Source organism: Pipistrellus hanaki (assembly GCF_964339955.1).
Source record: "Pipistrellus hanaki genome assembly, chromosome: 2".
Lineage (NCBI taxonomy): Eukaryota > Metazoa > Chordata > Mammalia > Chiroptera > Vespertilionidae > Pipistrellus > Pipistrellus hanaki.
In genome coordinates this window covers 168,320,427-168,348,090 of record NC_140504.1, presented here as the reverse complement: position 1 = coordinate 168,348,090, position 27,664 = coordinate 168,320,427, and the positions used below count along the sequence as shown (strand labels likewise).

Below are 27,664 nucleotides of genomic sequence, written 5' to 3'. Positions count from 1 at the left end.
CAGTCAGATGGGGCCATGGCCAGACACCGAAGCAGGACACGGGAGAAAGGGCAACTGAATCTAAAATCGGAGTTTGCGATTCTCAGTTCTGATGGGGCCCACTGTGAGGGGTCGGGCTGCAAGGGCTCCCGGGGGCTCTAGCCTTGGGCTTCTGTTGGAATTTTTCCTTACAAATAATGAAAACTAGGGGGATGGGAAAAGTCCAGACAGAAGCCAGGGCTGGTGCTTGGGATGGGAGCTGTGACAAGTGGATGGGAAGGAAAAGCGGGGCTGGGATCCTGGGCCTGCCCACATTAGACCTGGGTCCGGGGAGGCTCTGGGTCCGGGGAGGCTCAAGGCCTGGCCTTGCCCTTGGCCTCATGGGCCAGGGCCTGGGGTGTGTGAGTGTGTGTGTGTGTGTGTGTGTGTGTGTGTCTGTGTGTAGGGGGTGCTCAGCCCCAGAGACGGCTCAGCCTCAGGGAAAAGGGGTCCTTTGGCCTCAAGTATTGGGAGGTGCTGCTTCCAGCCCACCTCCCAATGATGCCAAAAGTGAATGAGGCATGTGTGTCTGGATGCAGAACACTGAGTGCACATCTGTGTTCATGTGTGGCACTGACCACTGATGAGCCAGAAAAGAACTCTGCAGAGACCCCGGGGCAGGGGCAAGTGGGACTGGGCGTCAGGGTGCCTGGGTCCGAGGGAGCTGTGGGCATGTCTGTGTTCCTGGGTGTGACAGCTCTTCATTGGTTTTGAATCTGAAATAGCTTTTAGGCCCTGGCTGGTGTGGCTCAGCGGGTTGGGTGTTGTCCCAGGCACTGAATGGTTGCTGATGGATTCCCGGTTAGGGCACAGGCCCAGGTAGAGGGGCGTGTAGGAGGCAGCTGATGTTGCCCTCTTATATCATTTGTCTCTCCCTCTCTTTCTAAAAATCAATAAAACTGTTCTTTAAAAAAATAACATTTGACCCTGGCCCATTTGACTCAGTGGATGGAGTGTCGGGCTATGAAACGGGCTATGGAACGAAGGGTCCCAAGTTCAATTCTGGGCAAGGGCACATACCGCCCCAGACTGGGCCCTGGTCCGGGCACGTGCAGGAGGTACCAAGCAATGTGTTTCTCTCACATCAATGTTTCTGTCTTTCTCTTTCCCTTCCACTCTCTCTAAAAATCAATGGAAAATATCCTTAAGTGAGGATTAAAAAAAAAAAAAGTTTTGAGGGTCATTAGTAGTGAAATAATGACTATCTTTTTTTTTTTTTTTTTTTTTTTACCACATATCGTTTATATTTTGTGGGGCTCAGCAAAACCACTGAAAACACCTCCCTGGCCCTCCCAAGTCTCTGGGCTGTGACCGGAGGAAGGACATACTGGATCTGTGCTCAGAGGGAGGCTCTCCATTGGTCAGCGCAGGTTAACCCCGCCCCTTTGGGTCTGTGCTGCAGGGATCATGCACCGCAAGTTGTGTGCATCGTTGGCAGCCTGCCTCATCGCCTTGGCTGGGCATGACATGCTCAGGGAAGAAATTTAGATAGTTTGGCTCCTGGATAGAGGAAGGGTTGGAGGGAGGGAGCCATAAGCAAAACCAGGAAGGGGGCTACGATAATCCAGGCAGACGCTGTGTGGTGGAGCAATGCAGGTTCGAAGGAACCCTGTTGAACTCAGGCAGAAAACAGGAGAGGAGAAAACAGGTTCAGGGAGCAAGGCCGCTGCAGTACTGTTTCAGGGGCACTATTAACGTTTATTCTGTGAACATGGCACTCCCTGAAACACAGCAGGTATGAATGGTGGCTCCTGGCGTTGTGCGCTGCCTTGGTCCTGTGGGAAAGGTGGTAGATAATGCAGCTGATCCCTATCTAAACACTGGGCATTTCCTACTATACCGTGCTATGGCCTGTGAAGTTTATTTATGGATAGAGAGTATACTTAGGGGATGAACATAGAATTAAAACAATGAAACAAATCAAACACATCACAATAAGGATTTTCACAAGAACCAGGTAGGCTTATTAAAATTAATTTAATGGAATCCCACCAACACTAGGTTATTTAACAAGTCAAGGTGCTTGTTAAGATCCTTAAATCATTGCTTAATAGGAAAAACAAGGGCAAACAAATATGAGGTCCAAACTATTTACTTTGGGCTTCCCCAAAATAGATAAATGAGCAGCTTTACAGAAACTGAAAACACTAACCACGAGAGACTACAAAATAAAATTTTGCCGAGACCGGTTTGGCTCAATGGATAGAGCGCTTGGGGACTGAAGGGTCCCGGGTTCGATTCCAGTCAAGGGCATGTACCTTGGTTGCGGGCATATCCCCAGTAGGGGGTGAGCAAGAGGCAGCTGATCGATGACTCTCTCTCATCGATGTTTCTAACTCTCTATCTCTCTCCCTTCCTCTCTGTACAAAATCAATAAAATATATTTTTTAAAATTTTCCCCCAGAGACATTTCTTGCATTATCCCAAAACTTTAAGGTGAATTTCCCTCAGAAAATGTTTTTTTTTTTTTTTTAAATATATTTTATTGATTTTTTACAGAGAGGAAGGGAGAGAGATAGAGAGCCAGAAACGTCGATGAGAGAGTAACATCGACCAGCTGCCTCTTGCATGCCCCCCACCGGGGATGTGCCCGCAACCAAGGTACATGCCCTTGACCGGAATCGAACCTGGGACCTTTCAGGCCGCAGACCGACGCTCTACCACTGAGCCAAACCGGTTTTGGCAGAAAATGTTTTTATAGTTATCTTGGCAATAAATACATAACTTTGGTAAAAGTACATATTTATTACTTTACATTATTTTTTAAAAACTATGTAGTTCTTATTTATGCCAAGCACACTACAACTCACAAATGTTTCATCCATACTCTCACCTATGCCTACTCACTCTGAAGGAAGGAATATTTCTTTGGGTTGAGTCAGGATCTCAATATGCTTTGTCTAGAAAATTGAAGGTATGAAAATACTTTTAAAAACAATTACTTGTTTGCCTGCCCACATGGCTGTTGATGAGCATCCATCTATCAGGGTTTGATTCCTGGTCAGGGCCATGCCCGGGTTGCAAGCTCCATCACCAGTAGGGGGTGTGCAGGAGGCAGCTGATCAATGATTCTCATCATTGATGTTTCTATTTCTCTGTTCCTCTCCCTTCTTCTCTGAAACCAATCTATATACATAAAGAGATAATATACTTATTTGTCCGTTAGGTGTCCCAGTCACGGCCAGCCTGTGGGCGGGGACTTCTGCCCCCAGTGCTAAAGTCACGCTGCCTGCGTGCGTCCTCACCCAGTACTGAGGTGAAGCTGCCTGCTTGCATCCCTGGCTAGGGACGTGACACTGCCTGCCTGTATCTCTGTTCAGCGCTGACATGATCCTGCAGGGGGACTGGGTTTGATGGGAGACTTCAGACCGTGCCTCCCTGCCCCGGTGCCTGGCAGGAGGACCTCAGGCCATGCCCCTCGCCTGGTGGGCTTTGACAGAGACCTCAGGCTGTTCACCCCACCTTGGGCCGGGGACCTCATGCTGCACCCCCTGCCCCAGGCTGGGGGACCTCAGGCTGCATTCCCCACCCAGCTGGGCTTGACAGGGTACCTCAGGCCGCACCTCCCCACTCCCTGGCCGTGGGGCTTGCCGGGAGAACCTAAGACTGCGCCCCCTGTGGAGGGGCTTGACGGGGTGGGGCTGGCCAGGTCTGGGTCTCCTGAATTTTCCAAGTGTGTGAGGGTAGCGAGTGGGGACTTAACTCTAGGTCCCACAGCACACCCCAGACTCTGACAGGAGGGAGGTTTTATATGCATTTTACTAATCTTTCATCTCTGACACTTCTACAGAGAAAGGGCAAATAGAAATATTAAAATATTTATTCTAATTAATTCCCCCTTTTTAAAAATATTTTATTTTTTACAGAGAGGAAGAGAGAGGGACAGAGAGTCAGAAACACTGGTGAGAGAGAATCACCGACCCAGCTGCCTCCTGCATACCTCCCGCTGGGGATGTGCCCGCAACCAAGGTACATGCCCTTGACCGGAATCGAACCTGGGACTTTTCAGTCCGCAGGCCGATGCTCCATCCACTGAGCCAAACCGGTTTCGGCCTAATTAATTCCCTTTTAATGTGCACAAATTTCGTGCACTGGGCCACTAGTAAAAATATAAAAACAGAACAAAAACAACACTGGCTTATTGCACATATGAAAAACCAGCCATTAGGGGTTGTTAACAGGATAAAATAAAACACTGACCAGAGCTCCTTATGTGATTAAAAGGGAAAAAGAGAAAGAATGTATCACAGAAAGGCTTTATGGATACTGTTAAAAACAGATTTCTCTGAAAGATGATAAAAATCACTTAGAGAATGTTCGAAAATAAGATTCAGCCCTAACTGCTTTGGCTCAGGGGATAGATCGTTGGCCTGAGGACAGAAAGGTCCCAGGTTCGATTCTGGTCAAGTGCATATACTTTGGTTGTGGGCACATATCCAGTGGGAGGTGTGCAGGAGGCAGATGATCGATGTTTCTCCCTCATCGATGTTTCTAACTCTCTATCCCTCTCCCCTCTTCTCTGTAAAAAACAAACAAAAAAATATTAAAAATAAGATTCACAGAACTGTAGAAGAAACATTAAGATTTAGCAACATCTTATTTGACTGATGAATTTCAGAGTAATTAGGCAACCTGCCCAGAGCCACTAGTTATTGCCAGAGTCTAGCTAAAGGCCCAAGTCTCCTGTGTTCCAGATGAATGTTCCCTTTTTCCTTCACTATACTACTCATCTCTTACATGTTCCTAACCACTTGATGCCCACCCTAACCCTGTCTGCCCCATAAAGCATCCCTTAGGGACAGTGAGAGGAACAGAAGTGTGGAGTATGTAGAGCATTTAGAATAACAATGGATGAAATATTATTTCAAATAATGACTGGGCTGAAAATTCATTTAGCGGTCAGGAGCAGAGGGGAAATACAAAAAAAGGAAATTCTGCAAACAACAAGAGAAGCACAAGAGGAAATATCCTCTTTTGTTATTTTATTACTGTTATTTTATTTTGTAATTAAGACCATATATTATATAAAACATAACAGGAAAATGAAACAAATTTATAAAATAAATTGAGGTGTCTGGATGATAAAACACAAGAGCTTTGCCTTCATGTTTATAGATATCTTGATATGTGATTGGTCTTTCACTTTAGATATCCAATAAAGATATCTAGCTTGAAACAAAGTTGATATACTGCGAGATTAAGCCATACTTAGTTTGATGATGGGCCAGGAAATGATATATTTTCTAGATCTTATCCTTAAATATTGGCCATAACAAATGCTGATATAACAAAATACAAGCTTTTATCCTTAGACAGCAAGAGGGAAACTTGAATGAATGCAACTTACCTCCAAGTCCTCTGAAGGGAGGTGAAAAATAAATACTGTGTTTTACCAGTGTTCTTCCCAAAGCATTACTCTAATAAGCATGCAGGAGGATGTTGTGAGCAGCTGTAAGATCCAATCTAGAGGTAGGTTCAAGGCCAGAGTAGGAGAATGGTTGAAGAAATCCTCCCTGGGCCAGTAACACTTCATAGAATGCCCTTTTGTTCTGGGGGATGAGTCTATGGCCTATTTTTATCTGATTCAAAAGGACATTCCCAATTTCAACCTTGTTAAAAAAAATAAAAAAGAGGCATTTTTGTACCTGCTATTATAAACAGCTAGGATACAGGATAAGACTGGCATAAAATTATTTAGCAAGCACATGCTAGCTATTCCAGTTTGAAATCTACCAAATTGTAAAATCAAGGGGGAAATAAAAAGTTGAAGATGGAGCTGTTATTCCTCAAGATAAGGGAACAAAGTCTTTAAAAAGAGGGATTAGGCACTCACTTAACTCTATATGGAGACCATCCTCTGAGGCTAGGAGGGGAATGAGGAACAGCATTGCCGATGGCGACAATGCCATTTGGAGACCAAAAGGAGAAGAAAAAAAGGCATTCAGGAAGCAACTTCTTCTGGGTCTGACTGGGTAAGTGAACCTAAGGCAACTGAACCAAAGACATGCTACCATTACACCAGCAAAAGCCGGTAAAAACATCTCAAGACATTTTAAACCCAGAGAAATGCATGAAAAATATGTTAACCGAGCAAATGAAAACCAAACCTCCAAGGATGAAAATCTCAGATTTGAAATCCAAGATACTCACTTTTCCTTAATTCTGTGCATTATTGGAAAAAATAAAAAGTAACAAATGTAAAGATTTGTTTTATTTCTACTGGGAAAAGAGGAGGATAAATAGAACTGTTTTCCAATTTGCTCTCCATTGTGTACACACATACCCACACGCATTCAAAAAAATACACACACACACACCAAAAATACCCCAAACAAACAAACAAAAAAACAAGAAAAATCAAAACACCCTCAAACTGCATCAATACTTTGGATTTTGACCAAAAGAATAGATCCTGGGAGGAAGTGCAAAATGCAAAATCAAATGACCGAAAATGCTGAACAAACAGCATTATTAATATACAAAATATTTATATTACTGAACTAGTAACAGTTGATGTTTTCCGTGTCTGTAAAACTTTGGAACCACATAGCTGATTTGTTAAATCTAGTCCATGCCAACTTCCAAAAACCAGAAAAGATTTTAGTTAGCTTCATTCTTTGATGCCTCATCAAAATTTTCTACAAGATCTGGAAGGAAAAAAAAAAAAGTAAATGAGTTAAAGATACAAAAAAAAAAAAAAAAAAAAAAAAGAGAGGTAAATAAAATTCCTAACTTCTAACCCAAATAAAACAAAGTTGTTGCTACTAGAATCAGCCTGAAAATAGGATAAGGAACAGAAATGAATTGGTGGCATTTCACTAATAATGCCTCATTTATCTGCTTAAACCAGGTGTCGGCAACCTGCGGCTCCGGAGTCGCATTCGGCTCTTTTTGTTAAGTGAAAAAATCCTTTTTTTCTTCAGATTGACAGCTAACTGCACGATCCGGTATATAGCATTAAGGTAAGAAACAATATATGCAGTGTTATATTTGTTTTAAATGTCGCAATGGTTTTGCGGCTCCCAGGTTTTTTTTTTCCTTCGAAAACAGGTCCAAGTGGCTCTTTATGTCTTAAAGCAGGGGTCTTCAAACTACGGCCCGCGGGCCACATGCGGCCCGCAGAGGAGTCTGATCCGGCCCGCCAGGTTTTTTGGGCAGTGAGCGCAGCCGAGGTGTTACAGTAGGAATTAGTAGTTCATATAGTCCGGCCCTCCAGCTCTCTGAGGGACCGTGATCTGGCCCCCACTTTAAAAAGTTTGAGGACCCCTGTCTTAAAGGTTGCAGACCCCTGGCTTAAACAGTAACTCCAAAAGAAATTTTAGTCTTTTGTGTATACATACTAAGGTGAACAGCATTTCCAGATGTCAATCATAATTCCCACAGAAATACTATAATAATAATTACCCAAATTTGTAATCACAGTGATTCCAAATTCATATGCAGGCAGCAAAGCTTTGTGTGACAATTTCTGATTCTAAGTTCTAAATGAGAGGGCTTTTATTCTTTTTCATTAGATCATATCCACATCACTGTGACTATAAATTCACAAGCTCACCAGCAACAAAAAATTGCAAGTCCCTATGCAATGAATTAAATGAGATCAGCAGTATGTTAAAAATCTTAGAACTAAAAAAAATGTCACTTACCTGGAACATCATCATCTTCCTCATCAATGTCTTCTGGTTTTGGTGCTTTGCTATCCAACACTGCAAAAATTTTATTTTAAAATTAGTCATTGAGAACAAAGACATCCAGAGATACTTCATATTTTCTTCATGTCTAAATCTTATATAGTTGTTTAGAACAGCGTTTTTCAAGGAGATGTTGCCTGGTGTGCCGTAGGTGCAGACAAGACAAGAATTTTATAATTTTTCACTATTTTGTTTACTTAATATTTCATAATAAAGTAATTATAAAATACTTTCTTTGTGTTTATTTGATTCCTATTCAAGAGAATTACTTTATATATAGTCAATATAGGCACAGAGTTAAATTTTTTAACATTTTCTAATGGTGGTGTGCCTCGTGATTTTTTTCATGAAACAAGTGTGCCTTTGCCCAAAAAAGGTTAAAAAACACTGGTTTAGAAAAAGCTAAATATTGTATAACGTAATGCCATATTTCTTACTTAATACTAAAATCAGTAAAACTGTAACTTCATTAGATATACCCTAAATACAGCCGGCTATTTCAATGGGAACTGCATGTAAAACATATATATATATATAAAATATATTTTATTGATTTTTTACAGAGAGGAAGGGAGAGAGATAGAGAGCTAGAAACATCGATGAGAGAGAAACATCAACCAGCTGCCTCTTGCGCACCCCCTATCGGGTATGTGCCCGCAACCAATGTATATGCCCTTGACCGGAATCGAACCTGGGACCTTTCAGTCCGCAGACCAACGCTCTACCACTGAGCCAAACTGGCTTTGGCGTAAAACATATTTAAAAAAATGGAGTAATGCAGATTAGTTTGAATAAAAAGACATATTATTAACTTATTCTCCAAATTAAAAAATCAACATTCAATATTTTTTTTCATCTCCTTTGGTGTAAGAAAGTATCTATCTATGTAGTATGAACACTGAAACAATAGGCTGTTTGATTTTTAGGAGTTATAAAACACACAGGGACTCGAATGGCATGTCTCATTGGTTGAGTGTCAACCAATGAACCTGGAGGTCATGGGTTCCATTCATGATCAGGGCACATGCTTGGGTTTTGGGCTTGATACCCAGTAGGGACATGTAGGAAGCAGCCAATCAATGATTCTCTTTCATCATTGATGTTTCTATCCCTCTCCCTTCCTCTCTGAAATAAAAAAAAAAAATTAAAACATTTTTATTAAAAAAAAAAAAAAAGACTCATATGAAACCAAAACTATTTTGGAAATTCAGAATGTTTGGTTGCTACATTTATAGTACAATAAATAACACTAAACAAAAATATAATTCTGTGATAGCACTATGTTTTTTAAAATTGTATGGATAAGTATTTTATTCATATATCTTTTTTTTTTTTTTTAATATATTTTATTGATTTTTCACAGAGAGGAAGAGAGAGGGATAGAGAGCTAGAAACATCGATGAGAGAGAATCATCGATCAGCTGCCTCTTGCATACCCCCTACTGGGGATGTGCCCGCAGCCAAGGTACATGCCCTTGCCCGGAATTGAACCTGGGACCCTTCAGTCTGCAGGCCGACACCCTATCCACTGAGCCAAACCGGTCCCGGCTTTATTCATATATCTTAACTGCATTTTTTCCAGGATATAAAATGTGATAAGAGCAAACTCAAGAACGTGGGACTCCAATGACAGTGGGGCAAAATTCTGAAACTGTTGCCTTTAAAGTTATGTTAATGATCACACTTTAATAGAACTTCTTTTCCCTTCTCTTTGACCACCTACACTCTCCATTTCTCAACCATAGAAATAAATATGTCTACAATCCGTCTGGTTTTCATAAGCAATAGTAATGACATTAGCCCGAGTTCTAGCTCCTTGAATGCAGAACTGTGACAATACAGTGACTTGTGGGCATCTAGGTCCCAACGTAACTCTCCTGTCACCACACAGCATCGCTGATTTTGAGCCAAGACTTGTGCCCTAAATATAATGCACCAGTTAAACACAGGTGCTCTGTCAAATGAAGGGGAGGTTGAGAGGGGAAAAGACACTATGATTCTATTTTTTTTTTAAATATATTTTATTGATTTTTCACAGAGAGGAAGAGAGAGGGATAGAGAGTTAGAAACATCGATGAGAGAGAATCATTGATCAGCTGCCTCTTGCATACCCCCTACTGGGGATGCGCCCGCAACCAAGGTACATGCCCTTGACTGGAATCGAACCTGGGACCTTTCAGTCCCCAGGCCGACGCTCTATCCACTGAGCCATACCGGTCCCGGCTATGATTCTATTTTTTAAATACAATAGATTTAAACCTACAAACGATGCAAAACAACATCAGTGTATTTAATATCACTGAACTATACACTTAAAATGGTTAAAATGGTAAATTTTATGCTATGTACATTTTACAACAATTTAAAAAGAAAACCTGTATGTGTGTGGGTTCTGAAAACTGTGACTATGGGTTTCATAAGTTTTCATAATTGTCTAATAAATTTCCAGGTCCAACATATAATCTGTTATAACTCTTTCTGCAATGTAACTCCTATTAAACCTGCCTGCTTAAATAAGTCTCCATTCATCAGGAATTAGTAAAAAGCACTATCCACAGAAGTCCCCAGCTAAAAATAATATAGAGGAAGGTATGATCTAAGAGTGGGTGTTAGACGAGGAGCCTGCGGAGAAGTCACCTGCTCCCAGACTGTGTGTGCACCTTTCTAGGAAGCGCAGAAACCCCCCCTCCTATCCCACGCTGGCCAGAAGGAGTTACCAGGCCTCAGGGTCACGCCATATTTCTAGAGGATCTGGCACCATTCCAAACAACGGAGGCTGACTGCAGCCACAACTGAGTCTTCACTCTCTTGCATCTAGTCTAGAATGAGCCTGCAAGGTTAGTGCTGAGAGAGCACACAGCAGCTCAGAAGCTGCAAGAGAGCTGTACAGTCACAGGTACAGGATTTTGCACTAAAAATTGTTTTAACATGAGAGAGCTATTTCAATAACGGGAAAACTCAGAGCCATGGGCTACAGTTGTCATGGACGTCCTGTTTATAACACACCCAGGAGAAACCTCTATCTCTGCACATGAAGTGAAATCATACTTGGGTATCTTCTTACTCTCTCCAGTTAGAATGTGAGCACCCCTGTGGTCTTTATGTGTGTACTAGAGGCCCAGTGCACAAATTTGTGAACGGGTGGGGTCCTTTGGGATGGCTTGTAGGGATCAGGCCAAAAACCACAGTCTAACGCCGCCCGCAGCTCCTACCTGCTGCTCCTGCTCATCCTGGCCCCACTGTGCCTGCCATGGGCTCGCACCCAATCAGTCCCGATTGGGAGAGGCTCACGCCGCCACAGCAGTGCTCGCCAGCCGTAAGCCCTGTGTCTGGCACCCTCCCAAGGGGAGTGGCTTGCGGGATTGGGCTGAAACCGACTCTCTGACATCCCCCAAGGGGTTCCAGATTGTGAGAGGGTACAGGCCAGGCTGAGGGACCCCACAGTGCACGATCGGGGCCAGGGAGGGACTGCGGGAGGGGTCCAGGGTGTGTCCAGCCCAACTCGCTCAGTCCAATCAGCCGGACCCCAGGAGCAAGCTAACCTACCAGTCAAAATGTCTGCCCCGTGGTGATCAAGTGCACGTCATAGCAACTGGTCGACCAGTTGACTGACTGCCCTCCCTCCCCCATCCTCCCTCCCAACCCACAGCGAGCGGTTGAGTAGCCATAGCATATCATTAGCATATTATGCTTTGATTGGTTGAACAGTCGACCAGTCACTAGATGACTAGACACTTAGCATATTAGGCTTTATTATATAGGACTAGAGGCCTAGTGCATGAAAATTTGTGCACTGGGGAGGGAGGTCCCTCAGCCAGAATGCCCCCTTTCACAGTCTGGAAGCCCTCAGGGGATGTCTTACTGATGGCTCTGAGGGGGCGACCGGGCTGATTAGAGGAAGACGCTGCCCCCATTCACGTTGCTGCTGCCAGCCACTGCTGGCTGTGGCGGCTGCCTGAACCCCAGGCCTTGAAGCTGCCTGAGCCCACGGCTGCATGAGCCCCAGGCCTCACAGCTGTTGGCACTCACAGGCCTCACAGCTGCCTGAGCTCATTGCTCCCTGAGCTCACGCTACTGTGAGCCTATGGCTAGCTCTGGGCCTTGAAGCCGCTGGGGCTCAAGGCTGCCTGAGCCCACGGCTGCACGAGCCTGTCCTCGCAGCCGCTGTGGCTTTGTCCAGATGGACGGCTGGAAGATGTCTGCCCTAATTAGCATATTACCCTTTTATTAATATGGATAGCAAATCTAACACAATGCCTGGTACACACTATGTTCTTGCTGCCATTAATCAGAAGTAGCAATTGACTGTTTATAAAAAAGTAAAATATACATACAGGCAAATCCTTCCAGTAATGTGACACGTTTAAAAATCATTAGGTTCTTTAAGGTGGGGAGGAAAAGAGGAACTAAAATGAAATACCTACCTTGCCGAGGGAACTGTTCAGCTAACTTCCTAAGGCTTGTTAAGCTGTCAGCACCAAGCTGACTTAAAATCCCAGGAAGCATTTCTGTGATCGGTTTGGCTTCTGCATGCCCGGTAATTGCAAAGGTGTTAGCAGAAAGGGAAGCTTGGACTTTGGGGTTGTTGAAATGAATAACTGTTCCATCATCTTTAATCATATTTACCTGTATGAACACAAAAGAAAATGTACTTCACAAAGGAGGTACAACTAAACAGTATCTTTAAAAAACACACACAATTTAGCCAATTATGTTGTTTTTAGTTGGTAGTTATGCATTCCAAAGGTAGTGATTATCTTAGTGATATGGGTGGAAAAGACCTTAGAAACAAAGTAAAATGGTGTAGATAGCACAAATTACTAGGATGGTCAAAGAATCTATATTAACATTCAGACTACTTCTATGAAGAAAGAAATTCATGCCCACATTAAAAAAAAAAAAAAAAAAGTAATAATAAGCCAAGAACTGGCTTCTTAATGAAACAGCCATTATCTTACTCAGTTTACACTATCCCAAACTAAATTGAGATATCGTTTGGTAGCAATTTATTTTGGGGACAGGTAGTAATGGGGTAATAGTGTATGCTAAAATAACCACTGAAAATCCATAAAGAACACTCAGAAATTTAATCAATCAGGTGTTTCACTCTTTTGAACACTTAGTAAATTTATAAATATTTCAACTTATCATGTCATTCTCTGTAGAGAATTTTATCAGTTCCTCTAATTCTTAAGTGTTGCTTCTCAACAACCTTTAATAACCCTTGTAAATGTGAAAGAAGCTCTCCTGGCTACCTGAACACGCTTTATCAATCACTGGGAAACCTTTAAAGCCATCCTTACATTCTTTCTATATGAACTGACTATTTCAGATGTGATTTAATCCATAGCCTGGGTCTTATTGAAAAGGAAGGTTGAGCATGTGCTATTTAAAATGTTATTTTTCTCTCACTCGTGCACTTTCTGTTTTAGTAGAATTGAATTTGCATATGTTAAGTGTGTAAAGACTGTGCTTTCGCTATGTAGCTGACTCCATTGGGTAAGTTACCTTGGTGGTAACATGCTTATTATATAAAAAGGTTAGGAGAGTTAACTCTCGGCTACTTTAGAAGCATTTCATGATCCATCCAAAAACTGCCCTTGTCACAATCAAGCAGAGATGCTGAGTGTTCTCCATGGTCAGTGGAAGTGGGCTTTTCTTCCTCAGAGGTGATCACCACCACTGACAGACAGCACCAGAAAGGTAGGGGAAGAAAGGGGCGTCTAAATTTCAGGCAAGACCTGGAACACAGAGAAAATAAAGGCAAATTCCCTGGAAAACTATAACTTAACCCCACAAATAATTTCCCCCAGTTTTTTTTTTCTGACAGAAATCACTAGTTCAATTCTATACCCTTCCCTCTCTCAGTATTGTAGTTATATTAACTTTAGAAAAAATACAATTCTGAAGACAATTATAGTTTAGTTAGAACAGTTTAATGTTCAAGTGGCTGAAAATCTAGAAGAGAAATGGCTTGAGAAAAAGGTGGCACAATGGATATGAAATAAGATGTTGTTCTAGACTTACTTTAGAATCACATAATTTAAGAATAAAGATATGGTAGAATTAAATTTTCCAAATCAAAAACAAACCATATAATTTAATAAAGGACTTCTACAACACTTCCATGCATTAAAAGCCTCTCAAACATTGGAATTTGTGATTTTTAAAATTTATAGATATTAAAATCACAGAAGATTTGAAATCAATATTGTTCTCAAGTATATCAGGCCAGTGGTCAGCAAACTGCAGCTTGCAAGTCACATGTAGCTCGCAAGCCATGTTTGCCGCTCTGTTGACTAATGAGTTAAGCCCACTGGGATAGGGGCTTAATCACAAGGAACAATAATACCCTGTAATTATTGGAATCGAGAGTCTAGGTCAGTGGGCGTCCAACTCATCAGTCAACAGAGCGGCAAACAGCGGCTCGCGAGCCACAGTTTGCCGACCACTGAGTCAGGCCATCTATGTGTTGAAATTCTAGTTACAATCTGTTGTTAAAGAAATAAATACTGAAGACAAGAAATCCTGGTTAAACAACATACTCAAAGACAAATAGCTGGTTATGAGCAAACCAGAACTTGAAGTTGAGTTTCTTAATTTCTGTTTAGTTTCCTTCCTATAGTGTCATTCCACATTCTTAAAATGTTTATTTACCTATAAAAATTTAATTCTATGATCCTATGAATACTTGCTAGAGAATTATAATATTTATCTTAGAATATAGGCTCAATGAAGAATGCAAAAGGAAAATAGCATAGCTATGTGGATAATGCATATCTTCCTCATTTACAAAGTATTGTAAATAAGAGGCTGACCCAGGACCAAAAAGAATAAACATTCACGAGTTTTCCCTCTGTTCAAGCTACTTTTCCAAGGATTAAATATTAAGTCATATTTTACATCCTGATGTAGGTCTTTGTAGTCTGAAATACGTTGCTTGAGTTTAGAGTGAAAAGCAAGATGAATTCCATCTCAGACTATGAAATGGAAATAAATTTATTCATGGTTGTTTTAAAATGGAGTTTGTATAAAAAAATGTAGTTTCATGAAAAAGGCCCAGAAAGGGCTGGAAAGTTTAACTAATTTTAGAAGAGAGGATAAAATACTAGAAGTTAAATAGGCCAGAATATTTTGTTTCTATCTAACATTCTTTCCTCTCTACTGAGCAAATGACACAGCTATATAAGGCTTCTAGACACAAGCTATTAGAAACTATCAAAGGATGAAATTGTTGGGCTGATTAGTTAAGATACCTCCCCCAGCCTTTTAGAAGTAAAAAAAAAAAAAAAAAAGAGCTAAGAAACTTGTTAAATGCACAAAGCAAACAGCTTGTATTGTATATGGACAATTCACTTTTTCCAGCAACTTTACTGATGTTTGATCTAAATAAGTTATATAATCTTCATGCAGTAGAAGAACAAGGAGCAGACAAGTAAACAACAACTATTAAACTAACTATTGTATATACCCTTTCTCAATCAATCCGTTCCTTTATATCAAAGTATTTTCCCCCACTTAGCAGGTAGTTGAAAGGATGCTACTTGACCAACGGAGGAGGAGTTTTTGAGACCCCAGTCCAAGCACCCTTGCTCTTATTTTTGGTTTTAACAATATGGACACATCTTGTAGTTACCAGAAAATATTTTGTCCTTTTACCCCTAATGCATTTGCATATGCAGTTTTCACTTTTTAGAAAAACCTTGTCCTGCTTTCCACCTTGTAAATTCTCATTTTAGCTAAGTCTTGGGTCAGATGCTCCTAAACTGAAGGTGATTTATGCACATTCTTTACTTCGTGGGTATTACAACTAAATAGAATTGTTGTAGTATAATCGTGTTTGAAAGTTTTTACCTCATTGGAGACTACAGGCCTGGTGCACGAGATTCGTGCACTGGAGCTGGGGGTCCCTCAGCCCAGCTTGAGAACCTCTCGCAGTCCAGGGCCACTTGGGGGATGTCCGCCTGCTGGCTGAGGCCCGATCCCCCTGTGGACAGAGCCTAAGCCAACAGTCAGACATCCCTCTTGCAGTCTAGGGCTCTCGCAGTCCAGGACCCCTTGCCCCTTACTGCCCGCCTGTGGGAGGGGCTCCCACCACCACTGCTGCACTCGCCAGCGTGAGCCCAGCTTCTGGCTGAGCAGCACTCCCCTGTGGTAATGCACTGACCAGCAAGAGGCAGCTCCTGCACTGAGCGCCTGCTCCCTAGTGGACAGTGCACAGCATAGCAACCGGTCGTCCCACTGTTTGATTTGCATATTAGGGTTTTATGATATTGGATGGACTCCTTGATATCAGAGACCATGCCTTACTAGACTTAGCAAGTATCCAGCACATAACAGTCACTCAAATTTGCTGAATGGCCACCACCTATTCAATTTAATCTAAATCATGGATGCTGTCAGACCTCAACTCCCAAATAGTAAATGAGGGGTCATCTCAAGGTTTAGAAATAGCACCATTAATAACCCCACTGAAGATGCCCAGGATCCTCTGGGCTATATCTTTGGTCTTTTTCTATTGTTCTGATCTTTCATAATCAGCTCCACTGCCCTAAAGAATTTAGGGCCAGTTTGTTACTATAAAAACTTAAAAAACCCTGCCTTTTCTGGCTTCCTACTAGATCACACATTTTAATCCCTGCAGCCTCCTATCTGGCAAATCTCATGCTGGTTTTATTTTTACACAGCAGTCATTTTTATGGCTATCGGAGGCTCACAAAGTTATGCTCGACTCCATAGCACTTGCTGACAATGGTGCTCAGTTCCGAGAGGTGGTTTAAATTTTTCTGCTATGTGATATTTTTGTATCCAAGTCCCCACTAGGCCAGATAACTGCAGTTGTGAAAACTTGCTCCTTACTGTCCGCCTGCGGGAAAGGCTCCCACTACCACAAAAGTAGGTTTATAGATGTTTATCTAGAAAATAATACAATGATTAATAAATAATATAAGAATAAATTCGGAGTTTGACAACTATAAACCTACATTTTCACAACCGTGCATGTGTGTGTATGTGTACACACATATATATCACAATAAGATAAGAGCAAAAGTGGGAAATTAAAAGATAAAGTATGGGTGCTATGGAATGATAAGGTGAATGGGCATGGTACTTCCCTTTTACTCTCCCATATTCAGAGCTGTCCACCCATTGGCACCTGAGGCTCTAACTCAGGGGTCTTCAAACTACGGCCCGAGGGCCACATGCGGCCCGCAGAGGAGTCTGATCCGGCCCGCCAGGTTTTTTGGGCAGTGAGCGCAGCTGAGGTGTTACAGTAGGAATTAGTAGTTCATATAGTCCGGCCCTCCAGCTCTCTGAGGGACCGTGATCTGGCCCCCACTTTAAAAAGTTTGAGGACCCCTGCTGGAGGTCAAGAAGAAATTGTGGAAAGAGTTCACCAATAACTTTAAAAATAGGCAACTTGGTTAATAAATAATCATTATAACCTATAATATGAGGTTGTAAAAATAAATGTATTGTAGCAAAGCAATTTAAGCTAAGGGCAGCAGAAGTACAAAGGAAGTGTTGATTTCTAGAAGATAGGGAAGGGTTCATAGAGGCAGAATTATAACGTAGTTTAGGAGATGAATATAATAGTAAAACTCTATGAAGCAACTAGGCCATCCGAAGCAGAAATTCAGATTTTTGGTGACACTGTTCATCAAACAATTCTGATAAAAATAAATTGTTTCTGAGAAATGGAACAACTACTATTGTTGATAGATTAATGTTATCAAGGGAAGAAAAGTGACAGCACAGTCACTATATCCAACTAGATTACCAAATAAGAAGCACATCCATATATCTTCAAATTATTAAAACACTTCCAGAAATTTAGTTCTGGGTTACACTTTTGGAATTCACCTAGGAATGCCTTCCTAAAACCTGGCTTTGTATGAAAACAGTCTCTGATGCTTCCCTGTCCTTTACTTTTTGACAGCTTTGGATTAAGTTTTAAAAATGTGGCTCTCAAAAGAAATTTCAGTCGTTGTACTGTTGATATTTGGCTCTGTTGACTAATGAGTTTGCCGACCACTGGGCTATACCGTACAGCCAAAGGTGTGTCATAGGCTTACCACTGAGGCTAGTTTAAGTGAATTCTAATTATGTTTGCACAAGAACGAAATTGCCTAAAGAAAATTTCTCAGAACATATCCTATCGTCAAGTGGTACATGATTGTCCTTAATAGAGGACAACTGGATTCTCCTACTTACTTGCAGTTGGTTGCTACATAGGAAACACTCTACACTTGGGGGAAATTAGAGTGGAAAAGGCAAATAACATCTCAGTGTTACAAAAATAGTTTTGATCTAAGAGGATCTTGGGTACCCCAAGGGGGTTGCCAGACCACACTTTGAGAACCACTGCACAGTGATCTAAACCTGGTGTTCTATATATATATTTTTTTCATTCGTAGCCCTTCCTCAAAGCCCCGAAATCATAGAGGAAACTTAAGGTTTAGTCCAGTGATAGAAGCTTCATTCCTCTACCTTGTTTATTTTTCTCTCTGACCTTTTAACCTCCTTCTGGCCTTTGCCTTACCCCTCCTAACTTGTCCTTTGCTCTGATGCTTATCTTTCCAAATTCCATTCCTGCCATACATGTCATTATCATGTCCAACTAGAGGTCTGTTGGGACCTTTGAGAAAGGGATCCTTGTCAGGAAAAGAGGTCAAACTGTTTTGACCCAGGGGTCCTTTTCAGCCTCAGGTTGAAAATCTGGTCTTTGGCCGAAACCGGTTTGGCTCAGTGGATAGAGCGTTTCTCCATCTTTGGTAATATGTAAAAGAAATCTATATATGATTATAATTATTAAACCAAATCAACAAGCTAATGCAAGCATAAAAGACCAGAGAAGCTTGTCTTAATCTAAATAGTCATTCAGTTTTTAAAATTTCTCAAGAGGACTTAAATTAAGCTTTGGTAAGGGAGAAAAATAACCAATACTGACAGCTTAGGAAGTAAGGTTAGAACTTTACTTGGTAAAAGTGTAACTATTGTAGTTTGAGTGTTAGAAGATAGCATGCATGCATGTGAACACAAATGGTGCATGTGAGAGTATGTACATACCTATTATGTACCATTAATTTTGTATGTGACGTTCTGGAGCTATGACTTTTCAAGAAGTTAGAATTGTACTGGCAATACCAACAATTCAGTTTAATAAATACTATAATAAAAGTCAAAACAGGACATTACAAGAAAGACATCTAACCCTTCTTTGCATAAATAAGTATATGTGCTACCAGGAAGGCTTCTGAGAGGAAATAACACCTGCATTAAGACCTGAGTAAGAAGAAAAAGCAATGTCCTCGGAAACAAGGGGATTTCTTTTATTTATAATTAGAGGCCAGGTGCATAACATTCGTGCACTGTGGGGAGGCGGGGGAGGATGAAGGTTAACTCAACCCAGCCTGTGCGTTCTTGCTGTCCAGAACCCCTCGGGGGATGACCGACTGCCAGCTAGGCTCAGGGAGCGGGCCTATGATGGCAGTCGGACATCCCCTGAGGGGTCCTTAGCACTGCTGCGGAGGCGTGAGAGGCTTCCACCACCACCACTGTGCTCGCCAGTCATGAGCCCGGCTTCTGGCAGCCCCGCTGTGGTCAGTGTGCATCATAGCAACTGGTTACTCTGCCGTTTGGCTGATTTGCATATTAGCATTTTATTATATAGATGGTGAAAATAATAAATTCTGCATGGGTGGTGCCCAACAATACAGGATATAAGGCAGGTACTTCCCCTTTCTTTGGTAAGTGGTACCACACATAGTAATGACATATTAAATCTAACTTATGGCAGTAAAAATTTATACATTGGTTATTGTCAGAAATGGAACCATTAGGTAGAAGTGGATCTAGACGGTTACATTAGAAGTAATTGATGTTACGATAATTTTTTTAGTGTCTTTTGAAAGAAACATTAATCTTTGACTTCATATTTGAGAGAAGTATTATCATCAAAATATAATAGTGATTTAAAAACATCCAACCAATAATTTTTGAAAGAGGTTTAGTAAAATATCTAATCTATGAAAAGCTATTACTAGAGTTTCTTGGCTAAGGTAATAGTTAAAGAGACTTATATAGCAGAATAGTGTTCTTATGAGGGAAAAAGTCCATCATATTTGAAGAAATCTTGGGGTTTATTTCTATATTATTAGAAAAAAAAAATCTCATTTTACTTTAAAATTTAAAAGTAGTTCCATAATTTTGTCATATATGCAAATACTTTCAGTCTGAAAAGTATGAATTTATTAACTGTCTACTAAAATCATTTTTTGGACAAGCATCCAATTTTATACAATCAGTAAATTCAACAGCTACAGTCCATCAAAAATATCTTGAGTGACAATATCAGATTCTCCTATGGTGATATTTCATATTTGAAAAGTGGATAATTATTTGTGAATGTGCTATTTGTCCACATAATTTAACAATTTACAAAGTGATCATACCTCTTCAATACCAGCTATATTATTGACAGCCAGTTTTTTTAGAGAACTCTGAAGTTTTTTGTCATCAGCTGTAGCTGTTCTATGTACCACCTTCTTCTTTCTGCGAGCTGTACCCTGAAAAATAACCAAACAGAAGGGTTAGCATGCCTTGCATCTGGCAACCACAATCATGCCTTCCTATCCACAGTACTCTAAAACCCACATAAGAAATTACTGACTCAATAGTAATGATTAATAATGCTCAGAATTGTGTTTGTCAGCCTAATCCAGATTTTTGAAGGTCAGTTCTAGCCAGTTCTTCCAATATTCAGCCTTTATCATTTCAACACACTGTTTCAAAAGTTTTTTAATAAAAATAATTTATAACTTCAAGACAATTTAGTGTGCTTTAGAACAACTTTCAAACATTATCAGGATTACTTTTTTATAGTACCTATCACACCCTGACAATAAAGTCTAAGGAGATTATGACATAATTAATAATCAAATGCCTACTATGTGAGTGCTCTAGATTCCTAGCATCTAGGAGTGAAAAACATCAGGTTCTTATGTCAAGGATATCATATGGTAGGGGAAGGGAAGTAAATATTTATTTATTCAAGTAGTAAACAAGTTATTGTAGATCATTTCAAAGGGGATAAGTGTATTAAGAAAACACTGTGATAAGAGTATTGTGTGGGAGCTAAGCACTATTTTGTTAGAATACTAAGGGAAAGCCTCCTTGAAAAGGTGACATCTGAGCTTAGACCCATGGGAAGATCAGGGGACGATTGATCCAAGCAGAAAGAAACAAGAGTGAATCTGTTGTGTCTAAAGAGAGAAAGCAGGTGAGTATGGTGAGAGCAGAATGAACAATAGGAAAGGAGGAAGAAAATGAAATCAGAAAGATAGGTAAGGACTAGGCCAAGTAGCCTAGAATGCTATAGGAAGGACTTAGATTTTATTCCAATTGCAATAGAACGTCATTGAAAGGTTTTAATCACAAAAATGACTTGATCTGATTGACTATTTTAAAAGATGACTGCAGTTGCTACAGAAAATGAACGATGATGAGATAATCAGGAAGCTGCTATAGCAGTCCTGATAAGAGCTGAGGAATGTGGCAGTGGAGATGGGGAGAACTCAGACCGTCCGAAGAACCAACAGGACTTGCTGATGAATTGGATGTCAGATATGAGGAGAAAAGGAATCTAGAATGAAGCTTAGAAGTTTGGCCTAAGCAAATAGGCTGAAAATTATACTATTTGTACTAAGAAAGGAAAAGCTCATTTCTAAACTGGTACTTAGAAATTCTAAATATATTTTTTTCCACTGAAAAACAATAGACAATAATAGATAAAATTCCTGGGCCAATTTATAAAAATGAAACTGAAGGCAGAGCCAAAATACTAAAAAAGCAGCCCACGTCTTGAGGGCTACCCCTTTCTGAGACCTGGCAGGAGCCAGGGGAAAGGAATGGCGGTGTCCATCTGAGTAGCTCCTAGAGGAGTGCACAGTCTTACTGAGGGTGCTCAGGGGCTGCAGCTTCAGCAGCTCCAGTGGGAGTGGAAGAGAGCTCTGAGTAGCAGCAGAGATTGTGATAAAATCCAGCTGCTGGAGGAAGGACCATGAATAACTTTCACAGATGGTCATTTATTTGTGAAACATTTCTGACTTAGGGATAGCTTGATTGCTTGCTAGATACCTCAACTCAAATGATCCTCAGACACCTCACATTCAATATATCTAAAAGCTTGTTAGTCCATCAAACAATTTTTATATTTCCTAAGTTTTGAAGCTGGTTGCACCACCATATATGCAGTCTCTAAAGCCAGAAACCTGGAGCTTACCCCAGACTCTCCTCTCTCCTCTTCATCCCCCATATTCTATCAGTCACGTCAACTTCAATCCTTATATTTGTGTCTCCCCTATTATAGCAGCAGCATCTTGACTGTTCTCCTCTATACAAACTTCTATTTCATTCAAATTTCCACATTACCAGCAGTTATCTTTCTAAAATGACTGTTATTTCCTTCTTAAGGTCCTTCAATAGTTGCCCCTTGCCTCTAGGATAAAATCCTCAGCTCCTAGTACGGCATATAAGACTATAATCCAACCTCAAATTATAAACTCTAAACTCTAGCTGTACCAAACTAAAGCAAAACACATCAAAACACCATATTACCTCAGCATTCTTTGTGCCTCTACATGTGTGAAAATGACAATCTCTTTTTAATCTACTCACTTACCCTGTCACCTGTTTACCTAGTGATAAATTTTATTTATTCTTCACATCTCAGCTCAGTGATTACTTCTTTGTCTCTCAGGGACAAGAATGCCCTGTACTTCACTTAACATTTATTACTCTGTAATGTAATTGTGAGCATGTCTCTCAAGTTGAGAAAGAAACTTTAACTGGTTTATATTCTGTGCTATGTACACAGTAGGTGCTCAATAAACTAGTTAAATGAAAAAAATTGTGCCAACCACCTCGTTTAAAATATATATTATAGTGATGTGCTGTATCAAGCTTTTCTAGGTATATTCTATGGTTCTTGAATGTTCCTAGTTTTTGCATTGGTACATTATATTTGATGCTACAATGTGCCTACTTTGTTTACATTAATGTTAATGACTCCAAAGCCATATAATTGTATCACCATGAAGAGAAATTACTAGTCACTTCTTCCCTTCACCTTTTCCTGTCCCCATTCCCAGGAGCTGTGGTTATCATCAAACTAAATGACACAGTTGAGTTGCTACATAGTATCCTACATATCCTTCCCGGTCTGACGTAAACACTATTCATGCTTTTCCTTTTGCAAAGATTGTACTGGGCAGAGATAAAGGTAGAATGTTCTCCTTGAGCCTGAGGACAGAGCTGAAGGGAATCAAAGACGTTCTGTGCTCAGAACTAGCTCTTCCTTAGGCTTCAGAGTACATGGAATAAGAATGCTCATGTTCACCTAGGCAGAAATTTGGGAGGAAAATCTAGCACTGAACAAAATGTACAACAGCTGGGATATCTTCAGCTAAACCACTTGTAAACCAAACTGCAGCAGAGAGAGTATCCAGCACATTTGGGATGCCCTGAAGGTGAATCTAACATAATTACAGCTATCAACCCTGGCCAGTGTGCCTCAGTTGGTTGGGCATTGTCCTGTATACCAAAAGGTTGCTGGTTCGATTCCCAAACAGGACACATGCCCAGGTGGTGGGCTCACTCCCCACCTGGGAGTGTACAGGAGGCAGTCAATCAATCTTTCTCTCCTTCCCTAAAAATCAATAATAAATCTTTAAAGTAATAATAGCTACCATTTATTAAATATCTACTCTGTACCAGACACCAGGTTAGGTGTTTTATAAATATTACTCTGATTTTTAAAAAAAAATTTTTTTGAGCATCCTATGTAGGACTGTTTCTCTTTTGCAGATGTAAAAATGGAAGCTTAACAAGTTTGGGTAGCTTTTGCCTGTTCGTAACTACCAGATGTTAAGAGGATTCAAACGAAGGTGGCTATTTCCATTGCACCACCAGAAAGAGAAGTCTTCTGGTTAACTACTTTAGAGCTTGACAAATTGTTTTCAAATTGGAATGTGGTTTGATCTTGATTATTGAAAAGATTTTAGATTTTCAATAACCACAAATCCAAATAATAATAATATTTGATAATAATACATTCTCCTGCCAATTTTTTTTATGCCACACTCACCTTGCCCCCTATCCGGACCTGAGCCTGAAGTTTGGCTAACTTTTCTTGATTCATGCTGTTGGTAAATCTAGGGGGGGGAAAAATAGATTTGTTAAAGTTACTGTTTTACCAAAATAAAATAACTGTTTATGCAACAGTACCTTCTGGTCCACTGAGTTTGCAGCATTCATTATCACCATGATCACATTAACACTGCCTATATTCTTAATAAGTATTAATAACTTTTTCTAGCTTCATAAACCAGATATTAAAGAAACAAAAATTAAATAATATAATGAGGTAGCCGAATATACAAATGGGTTTCAAAGAATGGGATTCAAAGTTACCTATTTGAAGATTCCTCCTTAAATGCATGATTCAGTAAAATCTAACCAATTACAAAAATCTCTGTAGGCAAGCCAGTTTTACAGCAGAGAGCTGTTACCAAATGTTATTAGCACAACCTTTAAGTAGACTTTTCTTCTCCCAAATCACATTCTGTATTCCTTGTAAGCCATAATTTTTATTTTTTTTTTAAAAAGCAAAAAGCAAAAAAAAAAAGCTGGACAAAGAAAAAAATTCAACAATAGGCTGTGTAGCTGTCAAGATATGAGGTAGTCATGTCCTCTATTCAAGGTCAGATGGAATGTTAATAATAGGCAATGAGAACCAGTTTTTAGAGGTTCAGTGCTTCTGCAGCACTTTCCACAGAGTTCATTCAATACCTTGCAGTGATATAATATGTCATACTTGTTAAGATATGCTTGCATACAGGGCATAATGCCTCACAATTTGACATAAAAACTTATCTGCTACATTAATACTAAAATTTTGTGGGGGAGAAGGTGAAGATACTCTTAAGTATACTAAGCCCTTTAAGGCTAAACTTAATTTTGAAAATTCTAAGGACATTATAAAGTCATGAATCCTAGTCTGGTCAGTGATATTCATACTAAAGAAAAAAGTACGTAAGTTTATAATGAGCTGTAACATTCCACACTATATAAACAAATAAAAGCCAATGTTAAAGCCTTGTTTTACTTGTTTTGTGGATCAACAGATCATTGCTGAGATGTGAGAGATGACATAAAGTACAAGCCTTTTTTTGGCCAATTCTCTAACCTCTTTATGATGATCATTCGGATGAAAAAGTCTGTTTTCTTCATTTGAGAAGTGAAAGAGAATCAAAGATTATTCCTAAACATTCCATATTCTGACACTGTATTTAGACACTAACCTATATATATCTCTGCTTTACGGCCAAATAAAGTCCAGTTTCCAAATAACATTTTTTTTACATGAATTCAGTATTTATTTACAGTCTTCATTTTCCCAGTTGTGCAGCCTAATCAAATAACGTTTAGAATTTATGATTCCTTAAATCGTTGTTCAGCACGGAATCACAATGTTCAAGCAGCTAAAAACAATCTCTTATAGGAGGAAGTGTGATTACAATACAAAATCAGAGGTCTTCAGTGTCTCATACTTAATCATACTTAAATTTGCAGATGTAAATCCCAATCTCTATGCTCAATATCCACAGAAAAGGACCAATATTCACTTTTCTCAAAGGAATTGGCTATGAAGATGTAGTGAACAAAGAGCTAAGGACTTTGACAAAAAAAAAAAAAAAGGCTAAGTGAAGCTATTAGAACTAGACATAGGGTAAATAAACCTTTTGGGACTCCTCTGCATTTTCAAGTGACAACCCCCAAGAGATGGGAGAGAAGAGACAGAAATCAAGATAAAAAAGAGTCCTGACTTATCTGAAACAAAAGCAACAAATGAACTATATCAATGTGTACAATGAAAGAACAGATTCCATTTCAGGTAATCAGGACAACAGAGAACTTGTTCTCAAGGAGTATCTCAGAAAAAAAGCATTTTAGGGAGGCTGGAAGCTCAAGGGGATAAGGGGAAGAAGGGCGGTCGGTCCTTTGTCTATTAGCAGGTTGGGGTGTACGGAATTCAAGTAGGAAAGAGGATTGGTCTGTCTAGGAGAAACGTCAAGGTGAGAAAGTAAACCTGAAAGATCACCTAGTTTACTTCCCTAGTCCTCAATCAACCTGTGATTTATTGTCTCATATATGTAAGTCTGTCTCAAATACTTGCAAACAGCAGTTGGGTAAAAATTATGAACAGATCAACCTCCCTTCCAACTTAATAGATTTGCAAATGAAGGCCCAGAAGGGAGAAGACACTTTCTGGGCCCAAAAGGGAGCAGTAACGTCGTAAAGGGCTTAGGATCGTTGAGTTCCTCTTTGGGGGATCCTAGAATCTTTTAGCCTTTTCCTTCAGGACCCAAGAAAGGGTGTCCACATTGAGGATATACTCCATATTTATTGAGTGCCCAAGTTCCAAACATTAGAGTAGGTATTTTCCCATCCATCACGTTTACAGAAATGTAATAATTCCAGCCTTTAGTCCGGCCTTTTTTTTTTTTTTTTTTTTTTAAATCGTGTTGGGTTTAGAAGCAATAAGCTTTGCAACCAGAAGAATCAAATTCTACCACTTAGCGTTTCGGAAACGTATTTTCCTTCTCTGAACCTTTGACTCTTCTGTACTAGAGAAAGGTGTTAACACCACTCCCTTCAAAGCGTGTTTTCATGGGTAAAGGTTATCGATAGCACAGGGTATATGACTCACAGCAGGTCCGCAAACACTGGTAACTATTGTTACCAACCCCGAGGGGACGGCCAGGGTAAGGTGAAAGAACGTGGGAAGAAAAGGAAGTTGAAACCACCATTCACTAGCGATGTTGAACATTGTGTGTCAGTCGGTCGATCACCCATTTCCTGACAGCCTCCTGAGCCTCCCGGAGTGCGATGGGGGCTCTCCAGACCCGCCAGGCAGCCGGAGGCCGCCTGGTCCACAGTTGCTGCCATTTAGGAGGCAAAGGGCGCTGCAACGCAATCCGGTGCAGGCTGCAGGGGGCCGCCCGGGGGCTGCAAACCTCAGTTTCCCTCTCTGTCGGGGAGAACCAAATGAGATGGCAACAGACTGGCTGTGGAGAGCTCAAAGCTCACGACACTGTTTGCATGATGGAAGAGGAACAGGGCAGAGGCCGGGGGATCACCCGCCTCCTGGGGCTGGATCTGGTGGATGGCAGCAGCGCGGGCCCGCTCGCCCCCGCAGAGGGCGGTGGTGCTGGGGGACCGTCCCTCAGGTGCCGACCCCCGGCTGCGCCGCCGGTAACCGACAGGCCAGGCGGGCTGGCCGCCTCCGCCCCCACTTGGCGCGCCACGGCGGAAGTGGCAGCCCGAGAGGCTGGCGGGTGTCGGAGGAAGAGGGCGGGGGGAGACCGTGCGCAGCGGCCTACGGCCGTGGAGTGGCGGGACCGCCGGGGGTCTCACCTGAAGCAGGGAGAGTCCTCCACCACCAGCACGCGGCAAGAGCAAGATGGCTGCCTGCGCCCAGACAGAGAAAGACGACGGAGGCGGCGGCGGCAGCGGCGGCGGCAGCGGCGGCAGGAGTGGGGATGCCCACGTGATAGAGCCAGCCCTCCGCGGAGCAACCTATCCGCGGAGAGCGTGTCCGAACTACAAGGCCCAGCCTGCACTGCGCCTCCCAATAGCGAGGTGACAGGTGCTGGTGGCCGCGCTGCATTCTGGGGCTTGCAGTCTCCCAAGCTTTCCATTGTGTCGGTGCCCTCACTATAGGTAGGGAGCCTAATAAAAGCGCAGTGTGTATTTTTTGTTTGGGTGTGTACTTTATCAGATGTCTTTTACTTGCCATTAAGTATACACTGTCGCACTCAATTAAGTATCCACTTAGGAGGCGAGACAAGGAAGTGTTGACCTGTGATGACACAGAGAAAAAAAATTTTTTT

At 41.1% G+C, this 27,664-nt stretch overlaps 2 protein-coding genes and 1 long non-coding RNA gene across 4 annotated transcripts in view; 1 reads left to right on the top strand and 2 right to left on the bottom strand.

Annotated features, from left to right (window-relative positions):
• CC2D1B (coiled-coil and C2 domain containing 1B) overlaps positions 1-27,664 on the top strand; it is a 502,063-nt gene that overhangs the window by 167,506 nt on the left and 306,893 nt on the right. The window lies entirely within an intron of this gene.
• Positions 1-27,664, bottom strand: part of LOC311616960 — a 50,606-nt gene that overhangs the window by 5,803 nt on the left and 17,139 nt on the right. The gene's annotated exons all lie outside the window — the stretch shown is intronic.
• Positions 4,991-27,378, bottom strand: BTF3L4 (basic transcription factor 3 like 4). Of its 2 annotated transcripts, XM_084872943.1 has the most exons (6): positions 27,189-27,373; positions 23,857-23,923; positions 20,165-20,278; positions 12,134-12,335; positions 7,665-7,724; positions 4,991-6,665 (listed from the first exon to the last, which is right to left on the bottom strand). In XM_084872943.1, the coding sequence occupies exons 2-6, from the start codon at positions 23,908-23,910 to the stop codon at positions 6,619-6,621; spliced, it is 477 nt and encodes a 158-aa protein (XP_084729069.1). In that variant the 5' UTR covers positions 23,911-23,923; positions 27,189-27,373; the 3' UTR covers positions 4,991-6,618. The 2 variants fall into 2 exon arrangements, with proteins under 2 accessions (XP_084729069.1, XP_084729070.1); XM_084872944.1 differs by lacking the exon at positions 23,857-23,923 and having other exon boundaries at positions 27,189-27,378.